The sequence below is a fragment of the Clupea harengus genome, chromosome 5 (assembly GCF_900700415.2).
Source record: "Clupea harengus chromosome 5, Ch_v2.0.2, whole genome shotgun sequence".
Taxonomy (NCBI): domain Eukaryota; kingdom Metazoa; phylum Chordata; class Actinopteri; order Clupeiformes; family Clupeidae; genus Clupea; species Clupea harengus.
The window spans coordinates 14,216,705-14,236,704 of NC_045156.1; the positions used below are offsets into that span (position 1 = coordinate 14,216,705).

Below are 20,000 nucleotides of genomic sequence, written 5' to 3' on the forward strand. Positions count from 1 at the left end.
AACATTAAGGAATACCCAGTTTGGGCAGCAGTGGATTCTGGGTTCTTGCCTCTGATGAAAAGTGATGTAACTGTACTCCATAAAATGCCACACAGCATCAGTGGAAGCGTCCTGCCCACCCTGCTGCCCATCCAGCTGCTCTGCTGCCTACGGAGACTGACCCAAAGCCCAACACCCTGCCTGCAGAGACCCGATCCAAAGCCCAAAGCCCAATGCCCTGGCTACAGAGACTGACCCAAAGCCCAGAACCCAAAGCCCAAAGCCCAGTGCCCTGGCTACAGAGACTGACCCAAAGCCCAGAACCCAAAGCCCAAAGCCCAAAGCCCAAAGCCCAGTGCCCTGCCTGAGAGCCCCTGCAGTGAGAGCCCGTCTTTTAAATGGGTCAATAGCGTAAAAGATGAAACAAACACAAACACAAACACACACACACAATCTCAAACACAAACACAAACAAAGACACAGACACAAACAAACACACACGTCACAAGCCAAAAAGGTGACAGTTTTTGGTGTGTGTGTGTGTGTGTGTGTGTGTGTGTGTGTGTGTATGAGTGTGCGGTGAGGAGTCTGAGGTGAAGGATGAGCGGGCCAGCCGGCGTGGGCAGCCAAGGGCGGAGCAGGTGGGCGGGATTAGGTGCCCTGGGTTGGCCGGGGCCTGGTTGGTGGGATGGGGTGGGGGGGGGCGCCGTGCCAGCCAGCCTCTGTTGTTGCCACGGAGATAAACACGGCAGATGGCAGAGACAAGGTGCACAGAGGGACAGAGAGAGAGAGGGAAAGGGGGACAGAAACAGAGAGAGAGAGAGAGATTGGAAAAGAGTGAGAGAAAGAGAGGGAAAGGTGGAGCGCCAAAAGCCATCAGAAGTGAATTAGGGCCACCAACTGTCTCTGACATGTGGAACTCCATTCATGATGGGTTATTTTCACACCCACTCAGCATGGCACTCACACACACACACCACACACACACACACACACACACACACACACACACACACACACACATTTGCCATTGGATAAAGCACAGAGTAAAATAGATATAGGTTGCACAATATTACAACAATAATTAGCATTCTTTGATTCCACCAACTGAGCACACTGTTGTGTGATATAGTGTCACACTGTTACTGGATTCTCCCTCATGCTGGCCTGACACATCCACTCTGGCTTGGTGGCCTATGAGGTTTTACACACATTTTTTTTACCTTTCAAGTAATTGAATCAATCCTCATCAATGACATGTAAACATTTTGAGTTTTCATAATTTATAGTTTTGAGGTGATTTGATGAAATCCTCTAAAGACATTGTCAGACAGAGGAACACAAAGGCAGATAGAGACTAAAGGCTAAGGTGCACTTCTGCAGACACGGCTTTGTGCAATACAGATACGGACATGAGCATCGGTATGACCCAAGTATACTTGTTTAAGTGCTGTTGCGGACAAGCTAATACGGACAAGCTGAGCGTGTGCCCCTACAACCTTATTGTACTGAGCGCGTTCAAACTACTGCGTGCTCAGGTACACACATGCGCAGTCCATATGGACATCTCTCTACGGACACAACATTTAGCTGCAGCACGGACAGTCAATACGGACGGTGTGGATAATGAAATTTGCATCATCCCTACCGTGCGGAGACTGAACACAGCACGTGTCCGTGGATGAGAAGCATTTCAAACGCTTTACACAGACACTATGAGACAGAGGCAGAGAGTTGGACAAAGACAAATGGAGAAGAGAGTAGAGAGACTGGTGGACTTAGTGAAAAGTGAAGCTAGACAGACAGACAGACAGACAGACAGTGGGAGAGACAGACAGACAGACAGACAGACAGACCGTGGGAGAGAGAATCAGACAGACAGACAGACAGTGGAAGAGAGAGTCAGACAGACAGACAGACAGACAGTGGGAGAGAGAGTCAGACAGACAGACAGACAGACAGACAGACAGACAGACAGACAGACAGTGGGAGAGAGAGTCAGACAGACAGACAGACAGACAGACAGTAGGAGAGAGAGAGACAGACAGACAGACCGTGGGAGAGAGAATCAGACAGACAGACAGACAGTGGGAGAGAGAGTCAGACAGACAGACAGACAGACAGTGGGAGAGAGAGTCAGACAGACAGACAGACAGACAGTGGGAGAGAGAGTCAGACAGACAGACAGACAGACAGACAGACAGACAGACAGTGGGACAGAGAGTCAGACAGACAGACAGACAGACAGTGGGAGAGAGAGTCAGACAGACAGACAGACTGACAGACAGACAGACAGTGGGAGAGAGAGACATACAGACAGACAGACAGACAGACAGACAGACAGTGGGAGAGAGAGTCAGACAGACAGACAGACAGACAGACATACAGTGGGAGAGAGAGTCAGACAGACAGACAGACAGACAGTGGGAGAGAGTCAGACAGACAGACAGACAGACAGTGGGAGAGAGAGTCAGACAGACAGACAGACAGACAGACAGACAGACAGACAGTGGGAGAGAGAGAGTCAGACAGACAGACAGACAGACTGACAGACACAGTGGGAGAGAGAGACAGACAGACAGACAGACAGACAGACAGACAGACAGTGGGAGAGAGAGTCAGACAGATAGACAGACAGACAGACAGTGGGAGAGAGAGTCACTAGCGAAAGCCCATTAGTAGCTTAGGTGTCCAGTCCAGTCCAGTCCAGTCCAGTCCGCTGATCAGCAAGAGTCCCAGTCCCGTCTGCTTCCTCAAAGCTGCCCATCGCCACGGTAATCAGCTGCCCATCGCCACGGTAATCAGCTGACCCCTTCCTGGAGATTAACTGTTCAGCCCGCCCCCCTGTAAGTGGTGTGTGTGTGTGTGTGTGTGTGTGTGTGTGTGTGGAGGGGGGGGGGGGGTTGGACAGGGGGTCACTGCACCCCTATCTTGGGCTGTAAGGGAGGGCTTTCCATAAAATACAATACCAATTGGTATTATTAAAGGGGAGGAATAATCGACCGAAATAACGTTTCCGAACTTTTTTGGAGTTTATTTGTGGAATATGGGGAATTTTAAGGGGTGGACAGGATGTGCTAAAGATTTTTCCTAAAGATTCAAGGCAAGGGAGAATGTTGCGGTACTATAAATGGGAAGTTCATAAAAATGTCGCCACGGATCCGTGCATTAGGGCTGCGGGACTCTTGTGTTGTTTCCAGGGGAACCGGATGTAACGGAATACATGGAACGGCGTTAGGTAATTAGGATACAAAAAACAGGTAACTGTATTCCGTTACAGTAAAAAAAAAAGACGTAATTAGATTACAGATACTTTTAGCAAAAATTGGGATTATTAACAGGATTACAAATAGATTTTAAAATGCAGAACATTATACTATCATCCACATGCGCACTTTACAACACGTCACGAGAAGACAACAGAGAAAACTACAAGTCCATTTGATGACCTCGAGTTCAAAAAATGCTTTCCCTGGCTGGAAATATCGACACTATTTTGTCCTCAAAGCTGAAAGTCGGAAAGGCATTTTCTTTTCTAAGTTTAATTGGTGCTGTTGACTTGCAGAATACGCTTAAGTGAAAGCCATCTTATGATGATGCAAGTTCAGCGCTGGCGTGACATATATGCACACATCAAACCACAACCACACGGCCCTCATGCCCATTTCCCTTCAGGGCAACAAACTGAGCTAGTTTACATTTCCGTCCAGCAGGCCCACGCTATATTGCAAAGGGGATTGGGCAAAAAGTGTAAAGTTATGCAAGGTATTTTTTTTGTAAAAAATTTTATCAGTGAGAGAGTGTTCAACTAGCCTACGGCTAAGAAAAGTGGGGGATGACCGGTTTATTTTTATTTTTAATGGTACATACTTTCTTCTGTGTTGTCACAAATGATGTGTGATTCACTAGTAAAATATCTCTGTGAAATGCTGCATTTGGGCCCAAAAAGTATATCCTGATATTCCAATTAATACAGTGGCACATAAAGAGCTTTACATATTTAGTATTGAGTTCAGTTTGTTGTCTAACACATAGCTTTGACAATATAGTACATTTTGATATTTGTAGTTCAAGTTCATTTCCTCAGTAATAAGTAGAACACCCACACCCTATGTTATTTGTGTGAATGCAGAATGCAGAAAGTATGTCATAGGAAAAAGCTGGTGTGTGCCCTTTTAGGAGGGGTTTGTGGATAGCACAACCACTTCATGAAATGCATGTGACCATTGAGTTGCACAGTTTATGACTCTAGCAGTACATGTCTTTGTCTTCAAGGTTGGACCGATGTTTTTGGCATTGAGGAAATCCAAAAGTAACGGAAAGTAATCAAGTTACATTACTTTAATATTGTGATTAGTGCTGTCAAACGATAAAAATATTTAATCGCGATTAATCGCATTTATGTCATAGTTAACTCAAAATTAATCGCGATTAATCGCAAATTTGTATCTATTCTAAATCTCCCTTCATGTATTTATTTTTTTCCATAATTTTATTTTTATTGTAATGCCCTTATCAACATGGAAAAGTGGATTGGCTTGCTTTATGCAAATGTTTTATTTTATTGAAAACCAACATTGCCAAACAGGGCGGTACAAAATAAAATTATAAAGTGCACATTTCAGGTAAACAAGGACTCAGCCTATAGTGCAGTTAAACCATGGCTTAATATTTTCTTTTTTTCAAGTTTGCTGGGAACATGGCAGTCAGGCCTCTTATTTCAGAAACAATGAACCGTAACAGTTAGGTTACCAATAAAAGGTAAGCCTACTACTTCTTTGCTTTCAGCCAGCTGCCTGTTGACATTTTCAGACAAAAGTGAAGCTCGCTTCTTTTGCACAACACAACTTTTAAAAGTAAACTTTCCATTCAAAAGTTTTTTATCATCCATTTCGCCGTATCGCGCTCACCATTCACTCAAACCGTAACGTTAGCCTACTACACAGTTTGTGAGGCCAAAAAGAACGTTAATCTAAAAAAAAGATGACGGCGTTAAAATGGGTTTGCGTTAATGCTGTTAATAACGTGTTTAACTGACAGCACTAATTGTGGTACTTGGATTAGGTTACTGAATAAAATTTTGAACAGGTAATCAGTAGTTGTATCAGAGAGGGCAGTCTCTGGCACTGGAGAGGGCAGTGAGGGGTGAGATGGCAGTGAGGGGTGAGATGGCACTGGAGAGGGCAGCGAGGGCAGTGAGATGGCACAGGAGAGGGCAGAGAGAGGGCAGTGAGGGGTGAGATGGCACTGGAGAGGGCAGTGAGGGGTGAGATGTTCACTGTATGCACCTATACACCAGAACAAGTTCCAGGTAGGTGTAAACCTACTTGGCAATAAATACTATTCTGATTCTGATTCTGATTCTGATGGCACTGTGCCCCACTACAGCAGGAGAGGCTCTTTTTCACTCCCACTCTTTCTCTTTTTTTTTCACTCTCAATTTTCTCCCTCTCTCCTTCTCATCCTGTTTGTGTCTTTACTTCTCTCAATATCCCTCCCTCTCCTTCTTTCTCTTTCTCATTCTGTCCCGCGTTTATTCACTCTCATGTGGGGTGGCTGATCTACGATCGTCCCAGCTGTTTCAGACACCACACACACACCAGCCCTGCAGAGCATCTGCTACACACACACACACACACACACACACACACACACACACACACACACACACATACAGAGTCCTTTATGCAGGCGTAACTTCATTGTGGCACCCTTGGGACTTTCCCCGCCATTCTTTCACAGAGTTATGGTATGTTCAGTGTGGCCCAGCAGCTGTGTGTGGGGGTGTGCGTGTGTGTGCGCGCGCGCGTGTGTGTGTTTGTGTATACACTTATCTATGTTTACTTTATGTGCGTCTGTCTGTGCGCAAGTTTTTAAACATTGAAAGGAGAGTAACCTTTCCCATGTAGACTATGATTCTAGTCCATCTTCTGTCTTCTGAACCTATCTATGTGTAGAATATTATTCAAAAAAGTTAACATATCACAGGTTTGGCATGACACATATTCTAGTTTGCCTTAACAGTTAAAATGATGAGAAACTTCCAGGCCAATATTCTCAGACACAGTTGCAAGCTGTTTCAAAAGGTCACTCTCAAACGTTCTCTCTTCTAATTTCATTCCCTTGTGCTAACAGAATCTATAGCGAATTTGTAAAACTGATCTCCCATGGTTCTGGATGTGAAGGTGCCATTGTTCTCTGTCAGACTTTAGAACTGGTTGCACATGTATTGGGGGGGGGGGCGTCCAGGGCCGTAATGTCTGCTTGATTAAGCAGGAATGGTTTTGTCGACTGTCAGACAGATGGACGCCGGCCACTCCATCAGTGAACTTCCCCCGTGGAGCCTGTGCGGGCGGGGACTATGCTTCGGGGAAGGGGACTGACACCGGGCACGGGGGCGCTCGTAAATTCGCGACGCGGGCAGTGGGTGCTGGGCAGCTCCTGTGTGTGTGAAATAAATGTTTGCGGTGTGTGCTGAGGCGCAGGTCATGTCCGCACACAAGAGAGCTGTTGCGCACGAGGCGACAGCTGTATGCTAATCGCGCGTATAAGCTCTGTTGCGCGTGTCCCGCGCGACACAAGGCGGTAAGCAGGTGGCGGCGGAGGATCACGCAGCACGAGCCAGAGGTTTTACCGTGGGACTGTATTCGCGCTGTTTTTGAAGTCAGTCGCTGCCGTCGAACTGACAGTGGAATTTTGAGGAACAGAAGACGTTTTGATGCGCTTTCGCGTTTTCTTTCACAGTAGTAGACTATTTTGAAAACTCAATGCGTCTGCATACTAACTTTTTAAAAATGAAGATATTCGGAAGATTGGATTACCACCTGGTGAGTTTAGAGAAAGTTTTATTTCTCTAAGTTGAGTAGAGTACTTTAGAATGTCAATCGAAATACGGAGATTTTCGATCTAGTAACTTGTTTTAGAAGCAGTTATCTTTAACACCGTTATGCTCTTTAAGTGTCAATATTGTATGTTTGGTTATGAACAAACTAGAACTGTTTTGTAGATTTACGATAAGGATGTACTTCTGCAGGAACAGTACAAAGATAAACTCATGTTTCTCAATAGCCTCTTTGCTTGTATGCAGACTAACTCAGTCTTTTTTGCACTTTATTATGCTCCTAAAATGTAAGCAAGTCTGACAAACATGCACAGAAATTATATGGATAAATAAAACAGGAATACTGGGAAATGTAGTATTTTGATCATGGCCTCAGAGTGACATAAGTCTTAAAGGTGTAGAGGCATTTTCCAAAAACAAAAACACTATTTTTGTATTATTATTTCCCTTGCCAGTTAATACATTGGACACAGTAAGTTAATTTATTTCTATTCAAGTCCTTCCCTTCTTTAGTTCAAACTCTAAAATATCAGCCTAGTATAAGCTGCTAGGGTTTAGTTTCTTTAATTTAAGTGTAGAACCAATACTGTTTGCACTGGCTATTGAAATATCTTAAAATATAGTACTTATATTGCTTTTATATACACATAAAGTCCATCATATGTTTATACTATATGATAGTTTTAGAGGTTTCAAGATTTATTTTGGATTTGTTGACATCTTGATGTGAAGATTAGGCTGCCACATGTCCCTGTGTGGAGATATGATATTCATCTTCATCTGCATTTCACCCATGAGTCACCTGACTTTCACCCAAGATGCTGCCATGCTTCAGCTTTCAGTGAGATCCGATGATGTCATGCTTGATTTCATGTGTCATTTTCCAGCGCTGAGCCAGAGCTCTTCTGAGAGACCTCCGGTTCCATTAGCTTCAGAGGGGAACGTGTTCTAGCGGCTTGGCATAGGACTAGTACAGAGTCAGTGGCTACATGAGGCGTCATTAACTGGGTTTCCATCCAACCCATTTGCATCTTTTATGGGCATTTGTGAAAATTCGGCTAAACTAAATGCAAATCAGTGTGCGTTTACATCAGTGTGTGATGCGAATCAGTGTGCGTTTCAAAACGGGCTCCTAATCAAGGGAGTTGTGAACAGATGTGAGATCCAAACACACGGTTGTCAGGGCATCTTTAACGGAAACACCTGGTAAAAATCACAACAAATACTTGTTTACAGTAGACGATATGTGTGTATACAACAGTATATTTGTACAGTATACAAATACGTGTTACCAGTCAGGATTTCTTATTCCAATGGTCAAAATGTGCATTAGAAAGTTGGATGGAAACCCAGCTTCTGATACCATGAGTCTCCCATGTCTGAGGATACTGTCAGGGACAGTCCTGAGATGGTGAGGCAGCGCCTTTTACATTTGTTATGTTTGTGTGTTACAAAGTTGCAGAGATGACCTGTTGGCTTGAGAAATCTAGTGATCAAATCCAGCCCTGGCCTTGGCTAGATCTTACCTGGAGTGAGATGCCTCATGAGTTGTAATGACATAAAAGGCCTTGAAAGATGCAACATTTTGACCTTTTGGTGTTGCGTAGTCCCTGACATCATGACTACTGGCGCCACTGTATTTGAAACATGCAAGCAGTTGATTGGCTGGCTCACTGCACTGGGAAGTTATTAGCACCTTGTTCTACTGGTTGAGGAACAGGAACACCGGTTCTACCGGAGAGGAACAGGAACACCGGTTCTACTGGCTCTGGGGACAGTGCAGCATGTGTTTGGTGATCCCTGAGTGGTTGGTTTGCTGTGGTTTGCTCTGATAAATCAACCGGCCCGAGGCTCAGGACTGACAGCAAGTATGTTTGTGCCTCCTGCAGGATTTCTCGTATGACGACTCCAAGGTGGAATTCAACGTGGATGCCCCTAACGGCGTGGTGATGGAGGGGTATCTGTTCAAGAGGGCCAGCAACGCCTTCAAGACGTGGAACAGGTGAGGAGACCCTCTCTCAGCACAGCTAGCTTTAGCTTTAGCATGGATCACATCTTCGAATGGAGTTTGGTGATCCAAATCATTGCACTCTCATGAAGGACTGTGTGTCTGTGTCTGTGTGTCTGTGTGTGTGTGTGTGTCTGTGTCTGTGTCTGTGTCTGTGTCTGTGTCTGTGTGTGTGTGTCTGTATGTGTCTGTGTGTGTGTGTGTGTCTGTGTGTGTGTCTGTGTGTGCGTTCATGTGTGCCATGCATTTGTTTACGTTTGTATCCCATTCCAGCATGACAATCAATGCTCCCTCTGTAGTCAGTAATTGAACAGATCAGATGTTCCCTGGCATGGAGACCATTTTTAGAATCCTTGCATCAGCACAGTATATCTAATATACCTTAACTCAACCCAGGCCACTGGGCTACTGCCGTTTCCCTGACGATAGCCGAGTGATGTCAACAACATTCCCTGCACTGTCTCTTCTGTCTGTGTGTATGTAATGTAATCATTATATGATGATGTTTCTCTCTTTCCAGGCGGTGGTTTTCAATACAGAACAGCCAACTGGTGTATCAGAAGAAACTAAAGGCAAGTATCAGTAGCATGCCAGGGAGATGCTCAGCCTGGAGCGGATCTAGCCAGAATCGACACCACAGCTGGGTCAGAACCAGGCCACAACCAGGCCAGAACCGGGCCTAAGCCAGCAGATTAATGTTTCATAGAAACTCAATCCAAGAGAACAGGAAGAACATTGAATCCCTCTCTTGAATCCCTAATCGTGCTGATGTGATGAACATTTGCACATTTTAAACACAAGGTCATGTTTGTTGGCATTGTAGTATAGGCAGTCACAGTAAACACATCAGTTTCAGAAATCCTGTATTCTATGGCAGGACTGCTGTATAAATGTGATTTGGAGTGTGTGTGTGTGTGTGTGTGTGTGTGTGTGTGTGTGTGTGTGTGTAAGGCTCATATTGGAGTCGTGTCTGTAATGGGGTATGTGTGTTAGGCTCACATCCTAATGGGGTGTGTGTGTGTGTGTGTGTGTGTGTGTGTGTGTGTGTGTGTGTGTGTGTGTGTGTGTGTGTGTGTGTGTGTGTGTGTGTGTGTGTGTGTGTGTGTGTGTGTGTGTGTGTGTGTGTGTGTGTGTGTGTGTGTGTGTGTGTGTGTGTAAGGCTCATAACCCGTATCTCTGTGCTGCAGGATGCGTTGACTGTGGTGGTGGAGGACCTCAGGCTGTGCTCAGTGAAGCCCTGTGAAGACAGTGAGAGGAGGTTCTGCTTCGAGGTCGTGTCCCCAACTAAGTAAGCACTGCCCTCTGTGCGTGTGTATGTGTGAGAGTGTACGTAAGTGCGTGTGTATGTGTGAGAGTGTGTGCATGGATGGGTGTGTGTGTGTGTGTCTGTGTGTGCGCATGTGTGGGTGGATGGGTGGTTGTGTCTGTGCGTGCGTGTGTGTGTGTTTGGGTGAGTGTGTGTGTGTGTGTCTCTGTGTGGTTGATGGATGAGTGTGTGTGTCTGTGTATGTGGGTGAATGTGTGCGTGTGTGGGGGGGGGGGGGGGCGCATATCTTTGTGGTAGGGGGATGAGTGTGTGTGTGTGTGTGTGTGTGTGTGTGTGTGTGTATTAGCTTGTGTTTCTAACCCTCCTCTCCCCCTGTAGGAGTTGTATGCTGCAGGCCGAGTCGGAGAAGCTGAGACAGGCTTGGATCCAGGCGGTGCAGGCCAGCATCGTCTCCGCCTACAGAGAGATCGCCGACAACTGCTACATCGAGGTCAGACCTCCTCGCCATACACACAACACACACACACACACACACACACACACACAGACACACACAACTGCTACATCGAGATCAGACCTCCTCGCCATACACACAACACAACTTCAATACAAGATCACAGTCAATATCACTCATTCCATGACAGCAAACCACATCACACTATTTCAGTCACAGTCACTATAAGACAGCAAACCATATCCCTCCCCCACACACAGCTGTACCATACCACAGTCTTCTGACCATTAGTCACAGTCCTACATCTCTCCAATATATAGATAGAAGACAGCGCATTCTGACCATTAGTCACAGTCCTACATCTCTCCAATATATAGATAGAACACAGGGCATTCTGACCATTAGTCACAGTCCTACATCTCTCCAATATATAGATAGAAGACAGCGCATTCAGTCAGTCACAGCTCTCCATGACAGCCAGCCACATAGTATTCAAATAAATAACTACTAATCCCAGTGAAGTGGGTGTCTCTGTCACATCTTCTTCCAGGACACATCTAAAACACGCCACAACCAAGTCAGTCACGACAGTCCACCACATCCAACCTTATCCACGGCCAATCACAACAGTCCACCACATCCAACCTTACCCACGGCCAATCACAACAGTCCACCACATCCAACCTTACCCACGGCCAATAACAACAGTCCACCACATCCAAACTTATCCATGGCCATAACACACTTCTACATAAGTACACATCTATACAATCACATCAATACACAATACACATCTACCTCTAGGATAGCTACGGTCACGTCAGCTGCTTACACACACACCTCCCTGTGCTGACCCTGTGATGGCCTGAACAGCAGGCACCAACAATTAAACTATTACAAGTCATTAGTGGAAAAGCAGAGGTAGAGATAAGAACTCATTAGCCAATTTATACTATAATTAGTCACTACTTAAGCAATCAGATGTAGAGTGTTGTAGAATAGAATTAAAATGTTTTCATTAATTATGTTATAAGCTTCTTTATATTCAGTCTTATTCTTACTTTATATACTATATTATTGTAGATATCCATATAAAATCTACAGCTATGGCTTTGACAGTCATGTTAAGCTGTGACCCATGCTTATTTCAGGATCATGGACTATAGGTCGTCGTGTGGTCCTCTAACTGATCCAGCCTCTATCTCTCTGTCTCCATAGCGACTGGACCGCACTGCCTCCCCGTCGACCAGCAGCATCGAGTCGGCGAGCGAGTCCCGCGAGCGCAGCATCAGGGGGGTCGAGACCATCCTGCAGCGCGTGCAGTCGTTGCCGGGCAACGAGCTGTGTGCCGACTGCGGCCAGGCTGACCCACGCTGGGCCAGCATCAACATGGGCGTTCTGCTGTGCATCGAGTGCTCAGGCATACACAGGTATGAAACACACACACACACACACACACACACACACACACACACACACACACACACACTCACACACACACACACACACTCATGGGCGTGCTGCTGTGCATCGAGTGCTCAGGCATAAATAGGTGCTAAACACACACACACACACTCTCTTTCCTTCTCCCAAACACACACACACACACTCTCTCTCTCTCTTTCTCTCTCTCTCTCGCTCTCTTTGTCTCTCTCTCACACACTCACACTCTTTCTCCCTCTCTCTCTCTCTCTCTCTCTCTCTCTCACCCAAACACACACACACACACTTACTCTCTTTCTCTCTCTCAAACACACACACACAAACACATGATGTCAAATTGAGCACATTCTTACACAAATACACACCTGACTGCCCATAATAGTTCACAGTGTATTGAGTGTGTCTGTCACGCACACACATACAAACACACACACACACACACACACACACACACACACACACACACACACACTCGTCTGGCATCTGTTAGACACCTGGCCCTCTGGCATCAAATGGGATTCAGGGGCTCAAAAAGAACAATGGTCCGACCTTATCTAAACTCACTGTGTGCAACATATGCACCACACACACACACACACACACACTCACTCCTGCATACACACACACAGACATACATACTCTCTCTCAATCACACACACACACACACACACACACATACAAACACAAACCCACCCACACACACACACACACGTCACGCTTAAAGCGTGTTTAGCCCTTTCAGCCCCTGTAGAGATTAAAGGCAGTAGACGGGTAATGGGATTAAATCTTCCCAATCTGCTCCAACACACTGATAGGTATGTCCGCTCACCCAGATTAGATCATACAGAGGATCACAAACACCACCCCCCCCTTCAGCCCACATTATCTCATAGCAGTGCTATTGTTACAATTACTATTAGTTTATCTCATAGCAGCGCTATTGCTACAATTACTATTAGTTTATCTCATAGCAGCGCTATTGCTAACATTACTATTAGTTTATCTCATAGCAGCGCTATTGCTACAATTACTATTAGTTTATCTCATAGCAGCGCTATTGCTAACATTACTATTAGTTTATCTCATAGCAGCGCTATTGCTACAATTACTATTAGTTTATCTCATAGCAGCGCTATTGCTAACATTACTATTAGTTTATCTCATAGCAGCACTATTGCTACAATTACTATTAGTTTATCTCATAGCAGCGCTATTGCTAACATTACTATTAGTTTATCTCATAGCAGCGCTATTGCTATTTACTATTAGTTTATCTCATAGCAGCGCTAGTGCTACCATTACTATTAGTTGTAGTGGAAGCACTAGAGGAAGTAGTATCAGTCTTAGTAAGTCTATCAGCAGTAGTGTTAGTTATTGTAAGAGTTGTAGCAGTAGTGTTAGTAATTGTAAGAGTTGTTGCAATAGTATTAGTACCTCATGTTGTTATTAGTCTATCATTAGTAGTATTAGTAATTGTAAGAGTTGTAGCAGTAGTAGTAGTTCCTCATGTTGTAGTAAGTCTATTAGCAGTAGTGTTAGTAATTGTAAGAGTTGTAGCAGTAGTAGTAGTACCTCATGTTGTAGCAGTAGTATTAGTACCTCATGTTGTAGCAGTAGTAGTAGTACCTCATGTTGTAGCAGTAGTATTAGTACCTCATGTTGTAGCAGTAGTATTAGTACCTCATGTTGTAGCAGTAGTAGTAGTACCTCATGTTGTAGCAGTAGTATTAGTACCTCATGTTGTAGCAGTAGTAGTAGTACCTCATGTTGTAGCAGTAGTATTTAGCAGTTCCAGAACCATTAAGAGACGGATACAGTGGCATTTCTAAGGACACTTATGCCATGAGTTCATGTACAAATACTGAGCACACAATACAAACAAGTGTGCAATGTGCAAACAAGTGTGTGCTGTCATCTAATGTGTATCATATCTCCTGGCTGTGTCTCTGTGTGTGTGTGTGTGTGTGTGTGTGTGTGTGTGTGTGTGTGTGTGTGTGTGTGTGTGTGTCCTGTGCAGGAGTTTGGGGGTCCACTGCTCTAAGGTGCGCTCTCTCACACTGGATTCATGGGAGCCTGAGCTCCTCAAGGTGAGTTAAAGGGCCTCTGTACCCCTCAGGAGCATGATGGAGGTCAAACACACACACACACACACACACACATGATGGAGGTTAAACACACACACACACACACACACACACACACACACACACACACTCACGGGCGTGCTGCTGTGCATCGAGTGCTCAGGCATAAATAGGTGCTAAACACACACACACACACTCTCTTTCCCTCTCCCAAACACACACACACAAACCTCAGGAACATGATGGAGGTTTAATGTGTAATTATAGGCAGCTCCCGCCACTGAAGTACCCTCATGCCCTCAGTCATGTCCAAGTATGCAGTTGATAGCACACATTAAACCTTCATCATGATGCACTGCAACATATGAATATGTATGAAAGATATGCTCAAAACATGTTCCACATTATAGACATACTACTGCATGGAGGCAAATAGATCCCTTTGTAATGATGTGTTGTATGTGTGTGTGTGTGTGTGTGTGTGTGTGTGTGTGTGTCTGTGTGTGTCTCTGTGTGTGTGTGTTTCCCCTGTGTAGCTGATGTGTGAGCTGGGTAACGGCGTCATCAACCACATCTATGAGGGAGCGTGCGAGGAGAGAGGTCTGAAGAAGCCTGGTCCGTCCAGCTCACGGTGAGACTGAGACAGCTGCTACATCCACTCTCTCAGCATCCTCCATTACAGCTTGTGATCTGGATATGGAGCGGCATCCTCCATTACAGCTCTAGAGCTGGTATATGATTCAGCATCCTCCATTACGGCTCTAGATCTGGTATATGGATCAGCATCCTCCATTACGGCTCGTGATCTGGTATATGGATCAGCATCCTCCATTACGGCTCTAGAGCTGGTGTATGGATCAGCATCCTCCATTACGACTCTAAAACTGGTATATGGATTGTACTCAAAGCAGCCCCCATTTAGGCTCTAGAGAGGTTTATGGATGATATTCAAAGTGGCCTTCGATATAGCTCATGAGCTACTATATTAATGTTAATTAATGTGAAAGTAGCCATCTTTATGGCTGAGGGATGTTACTTGGATGTTAATCACAGCAGTTGGTAGTCATAGTAGCCATCATTGGAACTCATGCGCTGGTATGTCAATGGTAGTCACAGCAACCCCTAGTACAGCTCATAATGGTTAATTCATGGTTCAACATGCTTTACAGGGACAATATCAGCGGCAGCCATTATGATTCTAGATCATAAGATGGACGGTATGAGTAACCTCCATTATGATTCTAGAGACCTCCACTGTGGCTGAAAAGACATTTGCTGTGTGTGCTGCTAACTGCTACCGCTAACAGGTGGATAATTCCATGCTGTGGTGAAATGTCTAGTTCAGTTTGGCAAGAGGCCATTGTGGGCTATTAGATAAGTCAGCGCTAACGATGGCGGAGATGGAATCAAGATTCTGCCCTTTTCCCAGAGGCTCCAGAGGGGTGCTTGAGTTAGGCCCTTTTCCCAGAGGCTCCAGAGGGGTGCTTCAGTTAGGCTTTTAAGAGTTTGTCTCGTGGTTGGTCCCTGCCGTCCCTGTTACAGAAGAGGACTGCTTGTCGCACCAATGTTCCCAAGGCGTAACTTAGTTAGTGCTGGTATGTGCTGGTATGTGCTGTGTGTGTGTGTGTGTGTGTGTGTGTTTGTGTTTGTGGTCTGGGTATCTGCCGTGGAGAGGCAGCTCTCGGTTTCTGCCCACCGCTGATGCGTCAGAGACTGATCCCACAAAAACAGCTAATTGGACGTGTTTGGTGCAGGATTAGGCCGTGTAAAACGAGTGACTTCACAATCACTTTAAGTTGAGTTGTCTGAAGTGAACAACAAACAACACAACGCAGTGTGACATCTCACTCTCAGTGCTGTTGAGGAATCCCTCCCACTGACGCACCTGTCATCAGTGCATCCAAGGCCTCTGGATGAGCTAAAGTCACTTAATCCAGTGGCTGTGTGGGTCGCTCTATGGTGCTGGTGCTACTGGGCAGAGGGAGACGTGTCTTACACTGGTCATGTGCCTTTAGATGGAACATATAACTCTTTAGTTCTCCATACGTGGTTCTGGTAATGTGCTTTTAGATGTACTAAAGGTCTTTTGGATGGAACATGTAACTCTTTAGTTCTCCATACGTGGTTCTCGTGATGTGCTGACTGGGTGTGTTTGGTTCCTGTAGGCAGGAGAAGGAGGCCTGGATCAAGGCCAAGTACGTGGAGAGGAAGTTCCTGAAGAAGATGTGCAGCTCTGAGGCCCTCGTCGAGGCCGACAGGAAGTCGCTTCACTGGAACGCCAAAAAGTGCCGCAGACACAACAGCTCCATCCGAGCACCGAAAACACGCCGGAAATACCGCCATGAACCTGGCAGCGCCTCGCCTGGCAACCTCTCCACAGGTACCAACCCTTAACGCCAACCCCTGACCTTTGATCATTGACCTTACTAAATTACATTCTAGACTGGAAGAAGTGTACCCTATCGAGTATAAGAATGTTAGGTGTACAGTCATATCTCTCATTGAACATAAAATAATTAATCTCAGTCGTATGGGAATATTAAATAATGAATCATGGTTATATCTTTCTGCGTTAATATTAAAAATGTTATACCTTCAAACCTCCCTTTACAACTGTTAATTTATTAAAGGCACTTATTCCTTTTGTGTGAATATTGAATTATTAAACGTGTTCATATCTCGCTCAAATGTGTTTAAATCATTAAGCACATCTATACCTCTGTTATGCAAAAGAATATTTAATGCTTAAATGCAGTCACACCACCCATTAAAAGCTTTAAATCATTAAAAGTAGCAGTGTCTCTCTTGTGTGAGTTTTTAATCATTAAATGCTCCCATATCTTGCTTATATGCATGTTAAATGCGGTTATACCACTGTAAAGAATGTGAGTGTGAAATGATTAAGTTTGGTTATTTCGTGCTCTCCGTGTGTGTGTCAATTAAATCCTCTGGTGTGTGTGTGTGTGTCTCCTCCTCCAGCCGCGGCGGCCAAGTTTCGCAGAGATTCTCTCTTCTGCCCCGATGAGCTGGACTCTCTCTTCTCCTACTTCGACAACGGAGCCGGCCCCCGCAGTAAGTCTCCCAGCGCGGCCCAGATCTGGCCCACCTGTGGCTGAGAGACGGCGCCTGTCTCCTGTACGGCCCTAGAGACGGTGCCTGTCTCCTGTACAGCCCTAGAGACGGTGCCTGTCTCCTGTACAGCCCTAGAGACGGTGCCTGTCTCCTGTACAGCCCTAGAGACGGTGCCTGTCTCCTGTACAGCCCTAGAGACGGTGCCTGTCTCCTGTACAGCCTTAGAGACGGTGCCTGTCTCCCTAGAGACGGTGCCTGTCTCCTGTACGGCCCTAGAGACGGTGCCTGTCTCCTGTACAGCCTTAGAGACAGTGCCTGTCTCCTGTACAGCCCTAGAGACGGTGCCTGTCTCCTGTACAGCCCTAGAGACGGTGCCTGTCTCCCTAGAGACGGTGCCTGTCTCCTGTACAGCTCTTAGAGACGGTCTCCTGTACTGCCCTAGCTTCATCCCCCAGCACACCAGACAGCCAAACATGTGACCCAGAGATAACAATCCGCTCCATAGCTTTAGTGTTCCTCAGTGGACTGCAGCAAATGCACCCGGACAAATAAACTATTCAAATGCAGGAAACTGAGCAGCAAGTAAATCTGACAGCCACATATGGAGCCTATAGATGGGGATGAGCGCTGGGAGTGTGAGGCATGATGGAGCCTATAGATAGGGATGATCTCTGGGAGTCTGACAGCCACACATGGAGCCCACAGATAGGGATGAGTTCTGGGAGTCTGAGGCATGATGGAGCCTATAGATAGGGATGATCTCTGGGAGTCTGACAGCCACATATGGAGCCTATAGATAGGGATGATCTCTGGGAGTCTGAGGCATGATGGAGCCTACAGATAGAGATGATCTCTGGGAGTCTGAGGCATGATGGAGCCTACAGATAGAGATGATCTCTGGGAGTCTCACAGCCACACATGGAGCCTTCAGATAGGGATGAGCGCTGGGAGTCTGACAGCCACATATGGAGCCTATAGATAGGGATGAGTTCTGGGAGTCTGAGGCATGATGGAGCCTATAGATAGGGATGAGCTCTGGGAGTCTGAGGCATGATGGAGCCTATAGATAGGGATGAGCTCTGGGAGTCTGAAGCATGATGCATAGCCTTGTGTTGCTCAGGGACAAACCAAAACAGCGGAATAACTCAGCACATAACTCTGAGTGTTTTTGTGGTTGGATAGCATCAGGACTTTCTGGTATTTCATATTATTTTCCTTAAGTTGAAATTGGGAAAGCTCTTTATTGCTGTGTGACTGCCATACATTATTCATTATAATACGACTGCCATGATTTATTTAGCATGAGATGACTGGCTTGAGATATTAATTTGTATGTTTGTGTTATGGCATAAGTTATCTGTCCTAGTTGAGTGTGTTGGTGTTTGCTAAGCGGTGTGTGAGGGATGTAACGTTATAATATGACAGTCAGTGGGGGTAGTTGGTAATGGCAGTCAGAGGGGGTATTTGGTAGTGGTAGTTTGTAATGGCAGTCAGTGGGGGTATATTTGGTAATAAGAGTCAGAGGGGGTATTTGGTAATGACAGTCAGAGGGGGTATTTGGTAATGGCAGTCAGTGGGGGTATTTGTTATCTGGTGTATTGTGGTGTTTTCTAAGCGGTGTGTGATTGACGTGTCCCTGGCTTGGCGCTCGTTGGCCCCACAGGTCTAAGCAGTGACAGCGGGCTGGGGGGCAGCACCGACGGCAGCACCGACATCCTGGTGTTCGGCTCCGTGGTGGACAGCGTCACCGAGGAAGGTGAGTGGAGACGGCCACTTTCAATAAGGAACACCCGTTTCAGTGCACAGGAAGGCTGCCTCTAGACCCAAAATAATGTACAGGTGCATCTCAATAAATTAGAATATCATCAAAAAGTTCAAAAAGTGAAACTCATATATTATATAGATTCATTTCACACAGACTGATATATTTCAAGTGTTTATTTCTTTTAATTGTGATGATTATAACTGATAGCTAATGAAAACCCAAAATTTCACTTTTTGAATCGAATTACTGAAATAAATCAACTTTTTGACGATATTCTAATTTATTGAGATGCACCTGTATATTATGAAGGTTATACAGTGATCTTAAAGTAACTATAGTGATATTTATCATCCAGACTTGCATTTAATTATTTTCATTAGTTTGGGTTTGAATTATATACTGAATTCTATTAATTCAAAAACTATTAATTTTCCTCTTTCCAATTCATATTTCTATTTTTGAAACTTTACAGTCTCTCCATTTTCTACCAAAACACCTGAATTCAAATGTCAACCATCCTCTCCCCCTCCCCTCCTGCTTCTGCATGATCTCCGTCCCCCAGAGTGTGAGGACTCGGAGGAGTCGAGCGGCGAGGCCGAGACTGAGGCGGAGGTGGAGGTGGAGACGGAGGCGTCGGACCCTGAGGATGCCCGTGATCTCCACCCGGGGGCGCTGTTGCTGAAGGCCTCGCTGGCGCGGAACCTTCCTGTCATGGCCGAAGCGCTCGCACACAGGGCTGACGTCAACACCGTCAGCGAGGAGGACGACGGCAAGAGCGCGCTCATCTACGCTGTAACAGGAGTGAGTACAGTCATACCATACCAAAAGCCCAGCACTTACATGCAGAGTCACTAAACACATGCTGAGTCACTGAACACATATGCAGAGTCAGAGTCACTGAACACATATGCTGAGTCACTGAACACATATGCAGAGTCAGAGTCACTGAACACATATGCTGAGTCACTGAACACATATGCTGAGTCAGACTAGGAAAGAGGGATTCTGTCACATTCTATCATATCATAGACTTTATTAATCTAACAGCACTCTGTCTATCTATCTTTCCATATCGCCCTCTCTTTTA

The 20,000-nt window shown here is 45.5% G+C and overlaps 1 protein-coding gene across 6 annotated transcripts in view; it reads left to right on the forward strand.

Moving 5' to 3' along the window:
- The window catches only part of acap3b (ArfGAP with coiled-coil, ankyrin repeat and PH domains 3b), a 90,524-nt gene that overhangs the window by 64,464 nt on the left and 6,060 nt on the right, over positions 1-20,000 (forward strand). For 3 of the 6 annotated variants that reach the window (XM_031567805.2, XM_031567803.2, XM_031567806.2), the window contains 11 exons: positions 8,710-8,822; positions 9,349-9,400; positions 10,016-10,116; positions 10,474-10,585; positions 11,768-11,979; positions 14,010-14,079; positions 14,613-14,707; positions 16,242-16,456; positions 17,056-17,148; positions 18,803-18,904; positions 19,476-19,714. In XM_031567805.2, the coding sequence (XP_031423665.1) occupies positions 8,710-8,822; positions 9,349-9,400; positions 10,016-10,116; positions 10,474-10,585; positions 11,768-11,979; positions 14,010-14,079; positions 14,613-14,707; positions 16,242-16,456; positions 17,056-17,148; positions 18,803-18,904; positions 19,476-19,714 (1,404 nt within the window). Of the gene's footprint in view, positions 1-6,013; positions 6,807-8,709; positions 8,823-9,348; positions 9,401-10,015; positions 10,117-10,473; positions 10,586-11,767; positions 11,980-14,009; positions 14,080-14,612; positions 14,708-16,241; positions 16,457-17,055; positions 17,149-18,802; positions 18,905-19,475; positions 19,715-20,000 lie in introns of those variants that run through there. The other 3 variants (XM_031567804.2, XM_031567807.2, XM_031567808.2) reach the window with 2 other exon arrangements.